The 19,727-nt window shown below is 39.2% G+C and overlaps 1 protein-coding gene across 2 annotated transcripts; it reads left to right on the forward strand.

The window, feature by feature from the left end:
* Positions 1-2,594: 2,594 nt before the first annotated feature.
* On the forward strand, positions 2,595-19,336 carry KNG1 (kininogen 1). Of its 2 annotated transcripts, XM_063408384.1 has the most exons (12): positions 2,596-2,924; positions 5,754-5,864; positions 6,773-6,857; positions 9,092-9,264; positions 10,952-11,059; positions 13,086-13,167; positions 13,680-13,846; positions 15,279-15,386; positions 16,128-16,217; positions 17,666-17,846; positions 18,183-18,356; positions 18,483-19,336. In XM_063408384.1, the coding sequence occupies exons 1-12, from the start codon at positions 2,730-2,732 to the stop codon at positions 18,494-18,496; spliced, it is 1,488 nt and encodes a 495-aa protein (XP_063264454.1). In that variant the 5' UTR covers positions 2,596-2,729; the 3' UTR covers positions 18,497-19,336. The 2 variants fall into 2 exon arrangements, with proteins under 2 accessions (XP_063264453.1, XP_063264454.1); XM_063408383.1 differs by having other exon boundaries at positions 2,595-2,924; positions 18,183-19,336.
* Positions 19,337-19,727: the final 391 nt, after the last annotated feature.

Here is a 19,727-nt window from a genome sequence, read left to right on the forward strand (position 1 = left end):
TAATGTGCTTCCCCAAGGAATCTGACCTAGAAGAAATTTGACTGCTTTCCATAAAGAGTAATCCCTGACACTGCACCCATGCTTTATACAGATTGAAAGAGAATAAAAACATACAAGCATTTTTTTCTTGACACAGTTGCCTGTTTTGGTTTTTTGGGTATTTTTTTACTACACATAATTAGCTATTAGATATTGAACTAGAGATTATATTAAACTCTTAAGCATTAAACATCCACAAAGCGAACTCTAGCATAAACTGACTAATGGTGTTTGGGTTAGCACTGTTATCTAGAAGAGCTCTGAGAACAGTTAATGGCTTGCTGTCTCACTGCAGGGTGGCCTGCACAGGTGCTTCCATCGCTACAGCTGCTGGTGGTGATACATGGATATATTGCAGTCAAGGACAGCCCTTCTCAAATAGTTCATAATTGCTCTCAGGGGAAGAGAAAAGCAGATGCATGTAATAACTCTTTCATGTAAATGTTTTCTTTATTGCTGAACCTTCCTCACTGGAAACTGAATGGGGAGGAGGAGGAGGAAGAAAGAATAGTGGTGCCTCTTTATACTCCAGCCCCCATCAAGGTCGAGTCCATTCAGACCAGGGACCAGCAAGCTGGTTCAAAACAGCTATGTCATAAGCAAAAATAGGGGATTAATCTCAAAAAAGTTAGTAATTTGATTGTCCAAAGAGCTTTTTAATGGCATAAAGTGGAACACAGTGCAAGGGCCACATTGAAGAAAAAGAAATAAAATGAGGACACAGTGTGACTGAGTGAAGATTGACTAATTTTTAAAAGTCTGTTCTCATGTATGAACAAACTTATTTCTGATGTAGTTTATCCACAGTCTCTAAAGTGCATTTTCTTTAATCAAAACTTGTAGCAAGTGTGATGAGTTGGCTCTGGCTGGGTGCCAGGCACTCACTAAAGCTGCTCTGTCACTGCTCTCCTCAACCAGACAGGGGTGAGAAAATATACCAGAAGGCTCATGGGTCAAGGTAAGGGCAGAGAGATCACTCACCAAATATCATCACAGGCAAAACTGACTGGACTTGGGGAAATTGGTTTAGTATTAATCAAACCAGAGTAAGAAATAAAGTCAAATTTTAAAACACCTTCTTCCCATGCTTAAATTTACTCCTAATTTTCTCTGCCTTCTCCCCCAGTTGGTGCAGGGGGATGGGAATGGGAGGTGCAGTCAGCTCATCACATGTTGCTTCTGCCCCTCCTTTTTCCTCGGGATAAGGACTCCTTACACTCTTCCCTTGCTCCAGCCAGGGATCCCTCCCACTGGAAGCAGTCCCTCATGAACTGCTCCAGTGTAGGTCCCTTTTATGATGTGCAGTCCTTCAGGAACAAACTGCTCCAGCACGGGTGCCCTCACAAGTCCTGCCAGCAAACCTGCTCCAGCACAGGCTTCCACTGGGCACAGCCTCCCCTGGGCATCCACCTCCTCTGGAGTGGGTCCCCATGAGCTGCAGGTAAATCCCTGCTCCACCACTGACCTCCAGGGGCTCTAGGGGCACAGCTGCCTCACCATGGGCTGCTCCATAGGCTGCAGGAAAATCTCTGCTCTGCACCCACAGCAGCTCCTCCCACACCTTCTTCATGGGCCATGGGGGTTGCATAGCTGTTTTTCTCACATATTCTCACTCTTCTCCCTCCTGTTCTTTTCCAGTTCCCTTTTTTCCCCCTTCTCCACTATGTTATTCCGGGGGCACTACCACCAGCACTGATGGACTCAGTCTTGGCCAGAACTGGATCTATCTTGGAGCTGACTGGCATTGGCTCTGTCAGACATAAGAGAAGCTTCCAGCAGCTTCTCACAGAAGCCACCCTTGTAATGCCCTGCTATCAAAACCTTGCCACACAAACCCATTGCAGCAAGACACAGCTGGAACACAGGAGCCGAGGCCATCCCAAGGTGTTCACAGACCCAAAGCAAAGCTATTTGGTGCCAAACACGGGAGACAAGCAGCAGTTGTTTTCAGCCAGCTCTAATCCTGGCTTGGCCAGACTCAGATGACATTGTTTAATCCTTTGTTCTTGGGTGTCACATATCTGTAATGATAACAATGCACTATGATCACTGACTAATCCATAACCCAGGCAGTCTCCATGTGGCAGCAGAGATGGACTTTCCAATAGGACCATGAAACACAAGGTTTTCAAGTGCTATTGAAGGGTTACGTGACATTCAACCATATGCATCTGTCCAAGGCCTTTTCAAACATATTCTGAGTACAATAGTTCTCAGAACTATGAGCAGCCTGAAAACTAAACAGATCTATAAAATTCACTAGGTTGTTGTCCAAAACTTCATTGCCACTGTGATCTTCTTGGGAGTTTTTTTTTAAGCCTCATAAAATTCATTCTCAGTAGCAGTTTAGGTGTTAAAAAGTCAGAAAGCTACGGACACTTCCTTCTCTTTTGTTTTGCTTTGCTTAAACTGGTCCCCAGCTGCAGCCATTTATCATTATCTTGATGGCAGGTGGATAACCTTAGTGTCATTCTGGTGAACAAACAAAGTTTATTTAGATAAACTCAGAAGTTTATTTGCAGTATAAACAGGGTATGATGAGAACCAACCAACCCCAGCAACCCCCTCGTTCTGTTTACTGAACTATCACTCCTGAAAAACAGACGAGGTGGCTAAAATCCTGTCAGGCATTCCTTTTCCATTTGGTTTTTAAAGAGCCTTCTAATTCAGGGGATCTTTTTCATGCAATTATGAAGGTCTTCATTGTACTAGCACTCTGCTGTAGTTTTTTCTCTAGCAGTGCTGTTCCTCTTGCTTTTGAGTTTTCGGACTGTGATGACCCTCATGTCTTTAAAGCTGTCGATGCAGCACTGAAGAAATACAATGAAGACAGAGCAACGGGTAACCAATTTGCTCTATACGTGGTGATGGAAGCCAAGAGAACTGTAAGTAGACTTTGCCAAAAAAAAAAGTTGGATTGTTTATGCACTCTGAATCAGCTTATCTCCATCTCGTTTATAAGGGGGTAAGCATGACAGCACAGTGTCTTCCAAAAATGTTTTTAAAAAATTAAAGTGACTTGCACAGTAAGATACTTGTTCCCATGACAAGCAGGGATGTATATTATGTTTTTATCAGCAGAACTCTGTGTGCTGGTGAATTGTTTACTAATGGAAGGACTAAAGAATAGAAAATTTCTACCACCAAAACAACTTGTCTTACTATTCCACTCTGTTCTCTTTTTTCTTTACTGGGAATTCTTCCCCTTTCCATCATCTGTAAGGTTTTCAGACCAACGGCAAAACCACACTTATTAAAAAATATTAATTTAATCTTCACTTGGAAAGAGCTGGCACTGCACATAAAAAATAATTACCTGATAAAGTTTGGCAATATTCTGAATTGTTAGTGAATATTATTTGATTGACACCAGTTCTAAGTCACAGATCTATCTAGAAGCACTAGGTGGTATTTTAGTCAAATAGGGTGACAGCTAAAATTACAGAAGAAAGAAGAATGCAACATGATCCTTTGCCTGGAGTCCTTCTATATAGCTTTAATCTAACAAAAGAGTATTTACCTCGGAGAGGCATACAAAGATGGTATTACCATAATAATGACAAGCATTATTTTACTTGAAAATAACATTAGCATTTTTTTCTACTGGATTGGATTTTCAGATGTAAACCACAAGAAATCCAGTGTTAGAGAGACTATTTTGCACTCCAAAATCACAATGCACTTTTACCCAGACAGAAATTGACCTCGGAAAGGAGCCATGCATTGCTAAACACTTACAGCAAACTACCCGCACCTCCTGGCAGCTGCCCCCTCGTGTTCCTGTTTACACACTGGGGAGATTTTAGCATGTGCAGACAAAGAGCAAAATCAGAAAACCCTTTATATAATTAATATTAAGTAAATGAATAGTCTCACTGTTCTCACTGAACTGCATACATCCTCAACAACAGCCAAATGCAAATATCTCTATATCAGAGCTGTAGTACCACCTACCCTCCTTTTGCTAGTCTTCCCAAAGGAGAGATAGGAGTTTCAGAATTTTATCTTAAACAATGTTCTATTTTAAAGAATACATATTTATTGCAATTATTATTCATCTTTCCTTCTCTAGATATCCATCTTTCCTTTACTTAAAAGATATGAAGTGGTAATCAATTATTATTTTGAAGCATTGATCTGATTATGATGTCAAGTAAAAACAGAGAAAAGGAATCTGCAATTGAAATTTCCTCATATTTGATATTCTTCTTCTAAAAAGAGTATAGATTTTACTCCTCGCTAGTCTCACAATGTTGAATGCATTAATTAAATAGCTGGTTATTACATATTCATGTACATTCATTATTGATAGGGTAATAAAACATAAAAGCTGACTAGTGAAAGACTAAACCTGCCCCACTTAAAGGCATAGATGTTCATAATAATAATGAAATAAACTAATAGAAAACACAGTTTCTGTATTATTTGCTTACTTTGTTTACTTACTGAGCTGATTGATTGCAGATTTAAAACACTGTAACAGAGAACAGAGTTTGGCTCTTTTTAAGTCCCAAATAGTATAATCTGCTGTAGTTCCATAAAAGTCAATTTCTACCTGCTGAGGATTAAGTCTATTATATTTTTAGAGCCCTTTTTTATCCTTTTTTACAACCATTTTATAAGGTACCTCTACACTTCTTCGTACCTGTAGAAATATACAACAGGAGTTGAGAGAAGGCAGAATATAATTCTGTGTCTACATCAGTGTAAGTCCAGTATATGCTAACCACATCAGCTCAGCCTCACTTTTTTGGTAGCACTAAGGCAAGAATTATCATTTAATCCTCCCAGCAGAGACACAGAACAATAACTGGCTATTTTAGAATAATCAGTTCTAAACTACAGCAGCTGCCTGTTTGTCTTTGAAAAGTCACATTGGCAGAGCATTTTTAGTGGCTGTAAAAAGTTAGTAACTTCTGACATTGTATCTTCTCTACAGGATGAACCACAAACCTTCCAGTGTTGTCACTGTGTCACCTGTAGGCACTACTTGGTTTATGGCAAGGAGAAAATGCCCACTACTGATTTATCAGCTTCTGAGTTACTTTCACTGGCCAGGCAGAACTTTGCCTAATGCTTTTTCTTTCCTCTGATGGGATTCCCGAGGCTGCCCTGCCCTGCAGCCCGGCCTTCAATGCCGCAGGAAGCCGCAGGCACTGCCGCAGGCTGTCCCCGGAGCACAGCCCTGCTCAGCCTGGCCAGTGGTGCCAGGGGCAGAGGTGTCTGGGCACTGCCAGCTGCCCCAGGGCTGCTGCCTCTGCGCTGCCAGGGGAGCTGCACAGAAGGAAAAGGGACAGATCTGGGAGGAGGCTGAGAGTGAGAGCAAGGGAGCCAGGCAGGAGCACACTCCAAGCTGGTAATTATGCTAACTATCCAAGCAGCCACCCAAAATGGCTTTTTTGGAGTACATTTGAATGAGAGTATAAAACCCAACCACTCCTCTTTGGTTCTAAACCCACTGGTACTACAAATTAAAATGAAGGTAGTTGACCTTATTGTATCTATTATATCAACACATTGTCATTGTAGGTAAGGGCTAAGTAATATAATTAAGTTAATATTTGAACTACCAAGATATGAGAGACCAGCAGCTAACAGGAAACCATCCTATAAAATTTAAAGTAACCAAAGAAAAGTATTTACTTTTTTGAAACTCTTATCTTTTTGCTTGATTTATACCATGCAAATGATACATGTATATTGTTTCAATCCAGGCAGGTCCTGACCCACAGTATTATGTGAAATACAGAATACTTGAAAGCACTTGTGCCGCTGAGGAAAATAAACACTGGCAACAGTGTCATTACAAAGTATCTGCAGAGGCTGTAAGTATCTGTTCTCTCTACAAGTTCTCTGTGCAGAAACATCAGCATAATGACCAGGATTGCAATTGCCTGGGGAAAAATCCAGTAGAAGAATTAACTTTTTTAGCTGCATTGCTTTTGAGAGCTTATATGACTACAGTAGAGAAGAAATATTTACAACGCCAAAGTTAACCATTATAATCCTGAGTTTTCCTTTATAATCCTGAATATATGCAGAAAGGAACATTTCAGTGCTTCAATATGAAGGTTCGCAATAAACCCAACATAAGATTTGTGAGAGTGTAAGGACTGTAAAAGTTGGTATTAATTATGTAAAATGGAAAATTGCACAACCGAATACTGACATGGAAGCCACTATGGCAGAAATTTTGGGCTTTCAGCAGTGCCAAGCGTGTCTGGCTGGCTCTACCAGAGGGCATCTGGGGGAGGTACAACAGGAGCACACACTGCAAGGACATCCCCAGGGATGGCACTGCTCCTTCACACAGAGCACAGGAAGGGATGATGGTGACAAAATAATTTGAATCTATGTGAAATGCCATGGCCAGTGCTGCATATCTTGTACTAGCAGAGAGGAAAATGGATAAATACATGGTTTATACAGTCTTTATTCATGGGCATGTGTTCATTTCCATTGTTCTGACTGTAGAGTCTTTAGCAAATCAGTACACATCATACAAATACAAAGCAATCCTTCAAGTTACCTGCTCAATTTGTCCCCTACTTTCCTCACCATCAACAAAACTGATCCTTTTTCAGTAACAAAACAACAAGTTAGACATTACTACAAATACACACATGAACCTCTTCCCCAGAATCAGTCTGCAACTGTCAGCTGTGTTCAATAGCTAAAGCACTGTGTTTTCCTTTAGCAAGTTTCAGACAATTGTTGCCATATGTTTTTGCAGAAAACAGGAGAATGCACAGCTCGAGTTCATATGAATGATGCTGATAAAGCAACTAATATTTCACAAGAGTGCAAAATTTTCTCAGGTATGTAACTATTTAGGACAACATTCAACAAATGCATTGACAAATAAGAATGGAATGAATATAATACTGTGACTTCATGTAATTTTAAATGTAGAAGCTCCTTATCATTCTAGTCAGATGTTTATAAATAACTTTTTGTAAGCAACTACATGTTAAAGATAAAATATGTTTATATGTTATACACATACAAACTAAGTCAGTGAAGCACAGGGAGTTTTCTCCCAGGGTAATAAAAACCAGCATGTGTGTGTAGGAAGGTCCTTCAAGCACCAGAATAATGCCAAGTTAAAATTTAGTTTGCTTAAGTCCAAAAGCATACCAATAACTTAAGAGGCTAGATACAACTTGTCACAATTTGACTTTCTGTCCTTACTTATTTAAGTATAAAATTGTCCCAGGAATTATTAGAAAAAGCTTTATACAACAAAATTGCACCTTAATGTTCTCCAATCTAAAAATGACCGAATTATTTCTGTAAAGTTTACCAAAACAAATATTTACCCTGAACAAGAAAAAAAATTAATTTACAAAATAAAAATCTGACAGGGATGTAATTATGTCAGAGATGGATCTTTTAGACCTTAAAAATAAGCAGTACTACATTTTTACCTATAATACATTTATATATGACTATTACATTGACATAGAAATTTCTCTTATTAAAAAGTGATCACATTGTTTTAAAGCTTTCAGCTGAGGTCTCTATGCCTGATGTTCTGAAAGACATACCCAAGCTTGCTTTAGTATATCCTATTAACTACTGAAATATTCACCCCAATTTCTGAGATGTTCGGCAGCTGGTATTTGTTTTTTGTTCCTAGCTATCTTGTTTAAAGCTGAAATGGTTTTACCTACAGCCAGTGTCCTTCTAGGAACTGCAGTACACAAACTCCATGTTCTGCACCTAACAAATGCTGCATTTGTAGGACAATGGTGACACCTAGTTGCCAGCAAAAGTTGTGTGAATGCCACAGAGAACACACAGGAAATTCGCATTTGAATCTTTGCTTAGAAAGCAAAAAATCCCTATATACAAATTAATCAGGTATTCAGCCTAAGGAACTCATCTCTTCTTACCAAGTTATAGCAACTCTGAAAAAAGGATTCACATTTGTTCAGCATACTCCTTATGAAGGTGCTGGGACCACAGCTGCTCTAGAAGGGAGTGTGCTGTTGGTTCATTATCTCCTTTGTGACTACTTACTGAAAATGTGGTCACACTCTTCTGTAAGGTATCTATTTGTCATTACTGAGTCAAAACAAAACATACTAGAAATATGAAGGGCCAGACTTGGGTCACACCTGACAGGTGAGGGATTGAGGGATTGGTACCACACTGTTCAGCCTCTTTGGTGGAACAGTTTGATCCAACTGACCCTGGACTGCTTTCCTGGCTGGTGCAAACTGGCATAACTCCATTTAAGCCAGTTGATGACAGCTGAAGATCAGGCACACAAATTTTACTTCAGTTCCGCAGAGACCACATATTGTCCCACTTCCATTCTCAAGCTCACTGACTCGTGAAATTAATTTATGTACTGAACTATAAAATTAATTTATGAAAATCCAATCCATGATTACTAGAAAGGAAAGAGAGTTAATAGGATTAGTAGTAGGAAACAGGAGTTTGAGCATCCCTGTCAAGCTTGTCTATCCACAGCCAATCCAGCTGGTTAAGCCTGAAGGTAGCACCAAGTGGTAACTGGCAGGCACAGTGACTGGCAGGGACAGCAGAACGCTCCAACTGCAGTCCCTGGGGCACTCAGAGTCACAGCAGCTCATGGGGTGAACCAAACACTTCTGCTCAAGTCCCCATCCTGAAAAGGGGTGAGGACAGCGAGCAGCTGCACACTGTGGGTGAGCTTTGAAGAATCTGAAAATCATCCCCTTCGTTGTAGCCTCCACTGGCTCTTCCCCAGCTGAATGAGTAATGTACCTTCCTTAATGGTGTCAAAACTACACACAGGGTTTTTCTGAAATTCAGTAACTGCTGGAATGGGGTTCACTGCCAAAACCATACCTGGACCAAGGTCATGGATGGCCCCTGCCACCACAACCAGAGCATGTTCCTAAATGTAAAAATGCCTTTGTAGGCCTTGAAACTGGAATATAGGGTTAGCTTAGTATGCCAATTAAAAGCAGGAAAGGTTCTTGCTCATTCCCACATAAGAAAAATGAAAACCTAAGGCTATTTTGCATGAAGTCCTACATTTTTTGGTTTGTTTCTTTTCCAGATGTGTCAAAGATAAGACTTACTGAGGCTCCATGTCTTGGATGCTTTCACCATATATCAAGTGATGGTTCAGAAGTGTCAGAAATTCTGAAAAGAGCCATTCAAAATTTTAACAAGCACAGCGGTGAACTTGCCCTTTTTAAACTTGTGGAAATAAAAGAAGCTAAGAGACAGGTTTGTGCATGATTTTTCTCTAAATTTTACCAAAATAATCCAACTGAAGGCAGGTACTTTGTGATATTAAAGGGGCTTATATTTAATAATAAAGAATACAAAATGCATATAGAGGGTAGACTCAATAAATAATTATCTTCATTTATAAGGAATTGTTAACAGTCACCTACTACATTTTCAGAGCTCTCAACTGATAGTACACATTTTTTTCTTTATCTGCAGTTGCTTCTAAGCAGTGTTTGGCACCAGTTTATTTGCATTCTGTGCTGGCACATGCATCCTAGATCATCTCAGATCCTCCTGGGTACTTCCTTTGGCCTTGGCCTGAGGCTCTAGCAGGAGCAGATCCCTACTAGGGGCTGAGCCAAAGCTGCCAGCCTGCACAGATGTCTCACACGCTCCCCAGCCTCTCAAACAGCAGAAGGCATCTCTGTTTTTGCAGGCAATAGGGCCCATTTGTCAGCAGCTGCTGTGTGCTATACGACAGGTAAACCCCACATTGGAAAAATGGGTAAGAGAACCCAAAAACCCAACATGCCCTTGCTGGAAGATTTCTGCTCATAGGAATATTTGTTTTGAAAGAAATGACTACTCAGGTTGCAGAAATTCTGTGTCATCTGGTATTCCATGCAAGAATTCCTTTCCTGTGATGGGTTCTCCTATGGATTGGTGTGACATTGCTAGAAAGTAAAGTTTCTTACTTGGTTTTTAACTAGTGTACAATCCAACAGCCAACACAGACCCTTTTCTTTGTACCTGTATGTATTTACTTAGCCAAAAAGCAACTTCTGGTCTCATGTCAGTTTGACTCAAGATTTAAACCAAACTGTCCTCTTTATATTTACTGATGGCAGCAATCCTCTCTGCTGAAAGACAAACTTGCACAACATTTAAGCCACGTGACAAAATGATGCAGACAGACTGCAATCCAGCAGCTGGAAAGAGAACCATCAGGTCAACTCTGGCAAACAGAGAAAAGTCAGAGCTCTCCACTTGAATTGATCTGGGATAAAAAGTTCTTATATTTGATTGTTTTTCCTTTTTAATCCAATGTTACCTGACCCAACACTATGATTTGGAGAGGTTTCATGAGTAAGAAGAAGTAGCCACTTTTAGGGAAATGGAAGAGTTTCCTGGAGAGAAAATTTTTAAAAAAGGTTATGAACCTGGACAAAACTGTGTGTGGGAAGGTAACGCCCAGGATGGACACAATTATGGGTAGATGATAAATGCAGAACACTCGACAAAAAATGATGCCAGCAGTATAAAGTTCCATTATTCAGATACTGTTTTACTGTGTCCCATGCTCAGGAATGCAGGGCTTGCCAGGCTGTATTACTGGAGTCATCTATCCAGACCAGCTTCCTGTCGTGGGCAGTAATAAGTAACAGATCTGTGGAGGAAAGCACAATAAACCCCGCAGCGTGAGGCTGCAGGCTTGCCAAGGGGGGACACCAAGCACAAAGTGCACTCCTAACAAAAGCAGGACTTAGTTTACATTTTGTACTGCAAGGACAAGATTTTTTTTGCTGTCCATGAACACACTATGGCTTAATGAGTGCAAAGGGATTTGACATATAGAAGGGACTAGATAAGTAGTTTTGCTTTCTTTTCTAATCTCATTTAATAGTTTAACTTTCAAGTTTGGATTGTTTTACATAATGTATAACCTAAATATCTCTTCCAGGTGGTAGCTGGATGGAATTACATAATTAGATATGAAATTGAGGAGACTAATTGCACCAAAGACCAGTTTCAAGATTTAACTCCAGAATGCAAAATCACTTCTAGAGGTGTAAGTAGTCTTGAAAATCTGTTTATCAAGAAAATATCACATTAACAAATAAGCATGGAGATCTGACTCAAGAAAATATTTATAGTCTTGGTTCATTTCATGAACAAAGTTTAAATCCAGTCTTATACATAACTATCTGTTTATGCAACCGGGACATCCATGTCTTCTGAATCAGTTACTAAGAGGACTACTGAAAGGTTTATAGATTACACTACAGAATTTAACCAGTCTTACCCAAATAATAAATCCCTTGAGAAGTTTCTATCCAGATATTCAAGGAGTTACTCATGTACAACCCAAAAAGTGATAATTAAAATTAGCACAATTTCCAGCCTAAGACATATTTTCTCAGAAAAGCCAGTACCTGAATTATTACTTAACCTTTACCACAGTCCAAATAATAGCTTCAAAAGAAATTTATTAACAAGTATACATAATCCAGCTAAACAGTGCTGCAAACCCAGGTACTCTTTTGGCTTCACTGACCTAGAGCTGAAGCAGCTGCACCAAAAATAGAGGCTTCCTCTCTCAACTGACCTCCCTGAACCAGCTCAGGAGGGGATCAGAAAAAAGATTTTGCAAACAGAAGGCAGAGGGCAAAAATGCAGAGTCACTATGAACAGTGGTGTTAAATGGGAGGGGACAGACTGGCATCCATTTTAGCTGTTGAGGAAATGCACCACTGAGTGTTACATTCAAGAGCCTTTCCTGTTCAAACATTACTCCTTGTATATCTCAAGAATGTTTCAGGAGTATTGATCAAGAAAGGAAAGAATGACAACACAGGTAAATAACAGAAGTGTAAGTGTCAGACTAGTTGAAGCAAATCCCTCCATGTGTCCTTAAACCTTAAGCAAGTTACTTAACCTGCTTGAGTCTGAGTTTCCCCAGCTGTCACCTCGAGCTGATGACTTCTGTCACCTCACCTACTGCAGGAGCACGGCCTCACTCACATACTGCTTTGGTCACACAGGCCTTCTGGAATTAGATCATAAGCACTTACCCCTGAACTTGCTAGTAGATTATTGTCAGAGATTATTAGAATACAATATTCCAAGAATATTCCATACCTTGGAATGACCAAATTCCAAGGAAGCTTTCTCATACCTTTATTTAGCTGTGTACTATTAAATGTTAAATGAGGGGGTCAGAGTTGCACCCTCTATTCAACACACATATGAACCACTGAGCTATACTGAGACATTATGTCAGTCCCTCTAACCTGGATAATGAGCCTTGACATTATACTTAATTAGATTTCTAAAATACTACTAAGTAGATTTTTATGAATACCTTTTCAAGTCACAGTCATAGCCCTAAGATCGTGACCCTGAATTTTAAGTCTTCCTTCTTATTCTACAGTTAACTGGGTTTCTTTAGTTTTTAATAAAGGATTTCACCAAAACTTTTCTTAAAATCTCTCTTACTTAAAATATCAAGAGGTCTCTTTACCTACATTTGTTGATGCTTTGTAGAACTTTGACAAATCTGCAAAATATGACTTGTGTTTACCACAAAACCTCAGTCTCTCCTGGATGTATTCATTACCCCTAGTTCTCTCCTTATTACCATTTTTAATAATTGGAATGGTGGAATTGGTTTTAGACTCTATAATCTTAAAAAACTCAATATCTGCTTTCTTTCAGCTTTAAGATATCAATGCAGACTGTCTGTCAGACTTGGGAGGAAGGGAGGAAGGGAGGAAGGGAGGAAGGGAGGAAGGGAGGAAGGGAGGAAGGGAGGAAGGGAGGAAGGGAGGAAGGGAGGAAGGGAGGAAGGGAGGAAGGGAGGAAGGAAGGAAGGAAGGAAGGAAGGAAGGAAGGAAGGAAGGAAGGAAGGAAGGAAGGAAGGAAGGAAGGAAGGAAGGAAGGAAGGAAGGAAGGAAGGAAGGAAGGAAGGAAGGAAGGAAGGAATTATTAGAAGCATGCTTGACTTATTCTGTTAGCAGGAAGGTATTAGGATGTAGGATGTGAGCTTGTCCATTATTTCTAAATAACAAGGAGCTCTTTTGCATTTTTGACTCCAGCGTGTAGCTAAATGTGAGGCAAAAGCATTTCAGAATCTTCAGGCAGAGATCGTGGATACTGCCAGCGACTGCAAGTTTCCAGGTATGTCTTAGGCACTATCAGTACTGAAAATTCCACAGTTTTCAGTGTCTTTTATTGTCATGTATTGTTAAATTTTCCTCCAGCCTATCTAGAGGACACAGATACTGTTCCATGTAGTAAGTGCTGCATTCTCACCCATTCAGACTAGGTTTCCTTCAACACACAAATTCACTGCCAGTTACATGCACCTCTTGTTCCACCCAAATCAGATCTTTCCATACATGTAGTTGTTCTCTCTGTATTTTCTGGCTACCTACAACTGGCACATGCAATTCTTGTTTCTATGAGAAAACTGTTGTTAAGTGTCCTGTGTGACAGTAGGTGCTGATGTTCTTTAAAATAACCAAGCTATGATATTGCTGATCATATAAAACTCAAATATATTTTGTTTCCATTTCATAGACCCAAATACAAAGAGTTCCAGAAAGCAAGGCTATATAACACTTTCTGCCAGCCTTTACCTACATTGAATCTTTTGTTCCTTACATCTGAAAGCTGTTGTTCTCTTTCAGTTCAAGAAACAGTAGTTGCTGCCATTTGCCCAGGTTGTCCAAGGGATATCCCAAACGACAGCCCAGAACTGAAGGAACTACTGAAGGTTTCTACGGAGAAGTATAATTCAGAGAGCAATAATGATTTCTACTATAAAGTTGGAGAAATACAATCAGCGACAGTCCAGGTTGGGATATATCAGAGATGAGGAACAGACATAACATTATTATCGGCCTGAGCTGAATGTTATCTTAAGTTTGTACTTAGATTTGAAATAATGTCTTTGTCTAAGTGCTGATACATGTGATAACTGAAATATTCATGCAATTTTTCCTGTAAAATCTAATCCATATTGGCTTGCCTTCAAAAATGATTCAGAAATTTCCCATCTCTCAAATTTTAGTTTTTTCTTAAATCGAAATGATTTTAAGAGGATGTGAAGAAGCTTGGCTAAGGGCATTTGATTTCTGTGTATCTACCCTACTTTTTACCTTTGTAACATACCTTTGACTTTTAAAGTATAAAAAATTTTTAGACAGGACTACTCCCTTGATCCACCACACCAATACTCTCTGTGTTAGGCAGTGTCCACCCTACAGTTGTTGTACGGTCCAAGAAATGAGGCATCTTAATTTCCCTTAGAAATCTGTTATTTTATATACTGATTGTGCTGCTAATAATACTCTAGCTAGATTCAAAAAAGGACATCTGTGCATAACTTAATACTTACAGATAAATAGAGCTTGATAAAAGACAAGGAATCAAAAGGATAATATTAGTCAGCACTTGCATAAGCCTTGTTTACTGTCCCAACACATCAAAACAGAAGTTTAGGATAGAATTGAAAATTTGACAGTGGAGTAATTCAGAAAATACTTGGTCATAACTACTCTAAGCATGAAGTGTCACTGGAAAAGGCACTAAAAGCACACCAGAATTTTTCCAAATAGGTCATATTGTCTTACTGATAATATCTGTGCCTTTTCTTCTTTCAAACTTTTTTCTTCCTTCTGACTTTCCCTATCATGACTGATATTAGCATGCATACACCTTTAAAATAGATTTCAGGGAAACAGAATTACATGTCTTGCCTGATGTCCCTGAAGAAAGATATATTATTTCAAGCTCTGTGAAAAATACTAAGGGAACTCATAGCAGGCACATTCTTGAACCCTTGCAGTTTCTCTTTTTAATGTGTTTGGCAAATAGATTCATTTTCAATTGAGACCGTTCATCACACACTTTGTTTTACTTACATTCCACTTTTCTACCATCATATTTGGCTCTCTACAGTGCTATCACTAATTATATCATCTGTTACTAATGAAATTACTACAGACATTTAATAATTGTGGGCCTGATATTATTCTGACTTTTTCTGTTTCCTTCAGCTTCAATGCTAGAATTTTTGAGAATAGGAACTGGACTAAATAAGTTACTTGATTAGAAACAGATAAGTTTACCATCAAAATATTTTAATATTGTTCTTCATATATGTTGGCCAAATGGTTAGGACTTGTAGAATACAAGTAATATAAGCTTGTAGGAATTCATCTTTCCTGTGAAACCTTCTCAATAAAATGCCTTTAGCACAGAAAGTCTTCTTGCTAATTTTTCAGGTGGTTGCAGGAAAAAAGTACCAAGTAAAATTTACAGTTTGGAAGACAAACTGCTCTAAGAGTGAGTTTGAAAAACTTAATGAAGCCTGTACAGCCACATCAAACAGTGTAAGTAATTATAATCTTGACAACTGTAATGTTTGTAATGGACAAATTCATTTGCATCAGAAACTGTAAATGCTTAAGTAAAATCCTGGGTTCTGCTACGTTTTCAGTAAACTTTTGTTCCAAGAAGAAGGGCAGCTTTCACTGTTTGTAATCCAAGTTAAGAAACCCTGAAACTTAAACTGCAGCTGCAGGATCAGTGCTCACTGCAAAACCAAAGGAACTTCCTTTAGATAATAATCAATCTAAGAAAGGAGAGGAGAAGGCTGCTGCCAAATGAAATAGTTGCAATACTCCTGACTCTGTGGACTTGCAGCAAAGGAAAACATGAGACTGGATTGTTACTTGTGTGCAAAGGAATGACATTTCTGGAGTGTGTGTCATGCTGTTGATAGTGGGAAAATGTGTTCTGGACACAGGAAAGGAATGATGATAGGGCCAGAAACCATTGGTAAAGGAGTTGTTTGGGGAAAGGGCTTTTATCTCCCATCTCTTTTCCCACTATGTGAACAGTGCTTACCTGTGAGATTTTAACATTTGTTAGTGCAGCAGGCACTAAAAAGAAAAAATAAGGTTTTACTTCAATTTCCCAATTTCCCTAAGATAGATTTCATAAATATTTGATTAAAGTTCCAAGGATTTTAAAGTATTATTAAAAAAATAGTTTCTTTTTCAGGCCCAAGTCTCTTCCTTTGTGTCTGAAGTTTTGTTGCCTTAACGTGTTGGTTTTTGTTTTGTTAACAGGAATTACTGTCGTGTGACGCGCAGATTCACGTGATCCCGTGGCAGGGTAAAATCTATCCCCAGGTGAACTGCTCTGAATACCTGGGAGTGGTAAGATATTTCTTCATTACCCATCCTATTAAGCAGAGCATAGGACAAAGGCAGTCAATAAATTCTTTATCCATTCCAAATTATCCCATATTTTGTCCCAAAAATAAAGGAACATGGTTCTTTTAACAGTCTCATTAATGTCACACAACCTGTTACATCAAAGCAGTTTCACCACTGGGTGAGACAATGGCCAACAAGGTGATCACATAAACAACGACACTGGGACAGGGAGAAGTTCTGCCTGGTGGCTGCTCTTCTGCATTGTCAGTTAAGCTCTGGAGTATCAAGCCCTATCAAATCCCTCAAGTTTCTACTCATGCTAAGTTTAAAAGTCGAAATAAAAATGTATTTGCTGACACAATAATTATACCCCACAGATTTCCAAAGCATCTGTGAGCCTTTCCATATTAGTTGAGTGGCACCTGCCACAGCTGTCAGTCTCTGCACAAGGATCTTCCAATTTCTTCCTACTCAGCTCCACTAGGAACTAGTCCTGAATGCAAGTCACTTTGAAAATCTCACAATGGAATACAAACATTTTTCATTATCAGGTATTTCTGAGGACTGCAGAGACTCCAGTGTGACACTGAATAAAGACAGATTACCCTGCCCTCATAACTAATAACTTCACTGTGCTCAGCACCTTCATAACGATATACTCATTTGTTATATATCAACTAATGTCTCTCCTCTCTATTTTCACTACAATATTTTATCCATATCAACTTTCAAACTTAGCTTCAATCCAAATAACTCTGATTTGCAGCTAGATAATGATCAGAGACTTTAGTGGAGAGAAATGAAACTCGTGTTGGACGGTGACTGTACACCATGTATTCAGGCTTTGTCTTCCAGTTGCACACTGATGAGGGAGTAGAGATGACTCAATAACAACAGAATGTTTGATATTATCAGCTTTAATCTCTGTGTGTTATTTCCTGGCAGTATTCTGAAATGCATATGTCAAATCTAGAAGTAAAACATTGAATAGTTATATTTTATATAACAAGATAACACAGATCTGTATATTCTGCCATTTATGCTACTCAGAGATGTGTTAACCTATAAATTGGTTCTTTACATGGGAGTGTAATATTTTAACATTTGCTGGGACATTTAGCCCTAGAATCCAACTGTATTGTTCATAAATTAAAACCAGCACATGTTTTGCTCTCCGTAGTAGAATTCCTCTCTTACACTGACAAAATTTCAGTGATACAGAAATTTTTCTTTCACACATATAGCTGCTGAGATACTCCAAAATTATTTGGGAGGATGTTTATGTTTGTGTGCTTATCACAGAAGAGAGAATTATTTAGCTTAGATTTTAGTTTAAACATCTGCTAAATGATTCATGTACTGCAATGAGCCAGCTTCTGAATTTCCCACATCTGAAGCAATTGTTGTGTTTTATGTAACAAATGTGGCTACTGTTGCAATGTTTTTAGCTACTCTACGCCAGGCGGCCTCCTGGATTCACACCTTTCCGGAGCACTCCTGGACTCACACCTTTCCGGAGCACTCTCGATCTAAGCGAGGAAGTTTCACATGCTGATAAAAATGAAGGAGAAAGTCAAAGCCCTAGCACGGACACGGGGAAAGACGATGGACAGGAACCTGAAGGCAAAGGTGAACCTGAGCATAAACACAGGCACAAACACAGGCATGGAGTTAAAAAGAATCGTGACAATGACAAAAGGCATAGGCACGACAGTGGTTGTGGGCACAGAAATGGCCATGGGTGTGGGCATAAAAAACACAGTAAAAAGAATAAGCATAAACATCCAACCCCCAAGTCTTCTGATGAGTCAAATGAAAGGGGTTTTAATCAGAACAAAACCCTCCCATCATCCAGTGCTGAAGCTGCACTGGAGCTGGTTACTACAGGGGGTGCAAGGGAGGAAGCCAGTAGACCTGCAGAGCCACTAACTCTTCCTGACACTTCTTTATTTAATGGATTGCCAGATCGCCCAGAATCTCCCCACCCCAGATGTCCTGGAAAACCATGGAAACAACTTGTGGGCTTTCCAGCCCCTCCTAGTTTTCCCAGAGAATTCACAAATGAGGATCTCTTGCCTTCTGCAGCAGAAAACATCGATCCAGCTACAGAACACGATGAGGAAGACTTTGATCTCACAGGTGCTGTGGGCTTTCCAGCCCCTCCTAGTTTTCCCAGAAAATTCACAAATGAGGATCTCTTGCCTTCTGCAGCAGAAAACATCGATCCAGCTACAGAACACGATGAGGAAGACTTTGATCTCACAGGTGCTTTAGCATAATTCAAACACTGTAGGATCCTTTTCAGAAATGTTACATAGAAAATAAGAAGAATACTGCCTTTTGAAATGTATAAAACACAAAGAGGCAAAAGCTCATATTCTGTTAACTGAAATACTCAAGTAGGTCACCAGCACTTCTGGGGACCTAAGACCATATGGCAATACTGTGTATTTGCATATATTTGCAAATATGTAAATCAGTGTAACTCATCTGCCTCAATTTTCTATAAGCACAAACTGAATCACTGCGTCAAATCTTACTGTATTATATTTAAAACAATGGCAGAAAGAATTTTGCAGATTACATGAAGAATCTCAACCAAATATGGGTAAAACGGAAGACAGTATAGAACAAGAGAGTGTCTCTTAGATATATGAAATAATTGTTCTCTAATTTACTGGAGTGGATCATTTAAAGAACAAAATAAAACAAAGTAACCTTTTTATCTGTTCATTTCTTTAAACAAATCAATATTGCCACAAGTCTATCACTAATGGTTGTTGTGTTGGATGAGATAACAGGGACAGCTGAGAGAATCCTAAATAAAGCAGGTTTATTATTGCCTATACATATTATGTTAACTACCTAGAGATGTACATTGATTGGCAGATTTTCATTCAGCAGAGATGCATGAATACCACAGATCAGATGACAAAATGATGAACTCTTGAGACACCTAAAATTTGTGTGCCTTCTTCGATCATTAGGTTGTGTGTAATTTTGAGACTGGACTGATTTTTCTATTCTGGGTCTCTTCCAAAGGTTGAGTTTTTGGTGCAATGCATTAGCTAAAAAGCACCAACTATTTCTTGCAAAATAAAATATGTTTCCCCTCTGTATGGATGTGATACTTTACTCAGCTGAAAAAAAAAAACCACATAGCAATAAATAAATAAATATTTTAATGCCAGATCAGCTCAGCAGTTTGAAATGCTACTCCATCCAACCCATTAAAGGGTTATTGACAGGGTGAGGTCCTACAAATGGTAACACTTCACTGATTTTGTTGTAAAAGACCACATTACTTGAATCCACAGTGGAAGTGCCCTCTACCACAGCTGCAATTCTGTCATCCCAGCTGCTAAGATTGCTGTGGCATCAAGACTTTACACTCAACAGCTGGGAATGTGTCCTTTTGTGTGCTCTGCTTCTACTGCCATCACCTCCCTGGTGAGGAGGAACCAGACAGGGGAAGTCGACTCAGAGAAGGCAAAAGAGATGGGAATAGGA

This window comes from Prinia subflava, chromosome 11, assembly GCF_021018805.1.
Source record: "Prinia subflava isolate CZ2003 ecotype Zambia chromosome 11, Cam_Psub_1.2, whole genome shotgun sequence".
NCBI classification, from domain to species: domain Eukaryota; kingdom Metazoa; phylum Chordata; class Aves; order Passeriformes; family Cisticolidae; genus Prinia; species Prinia subflava.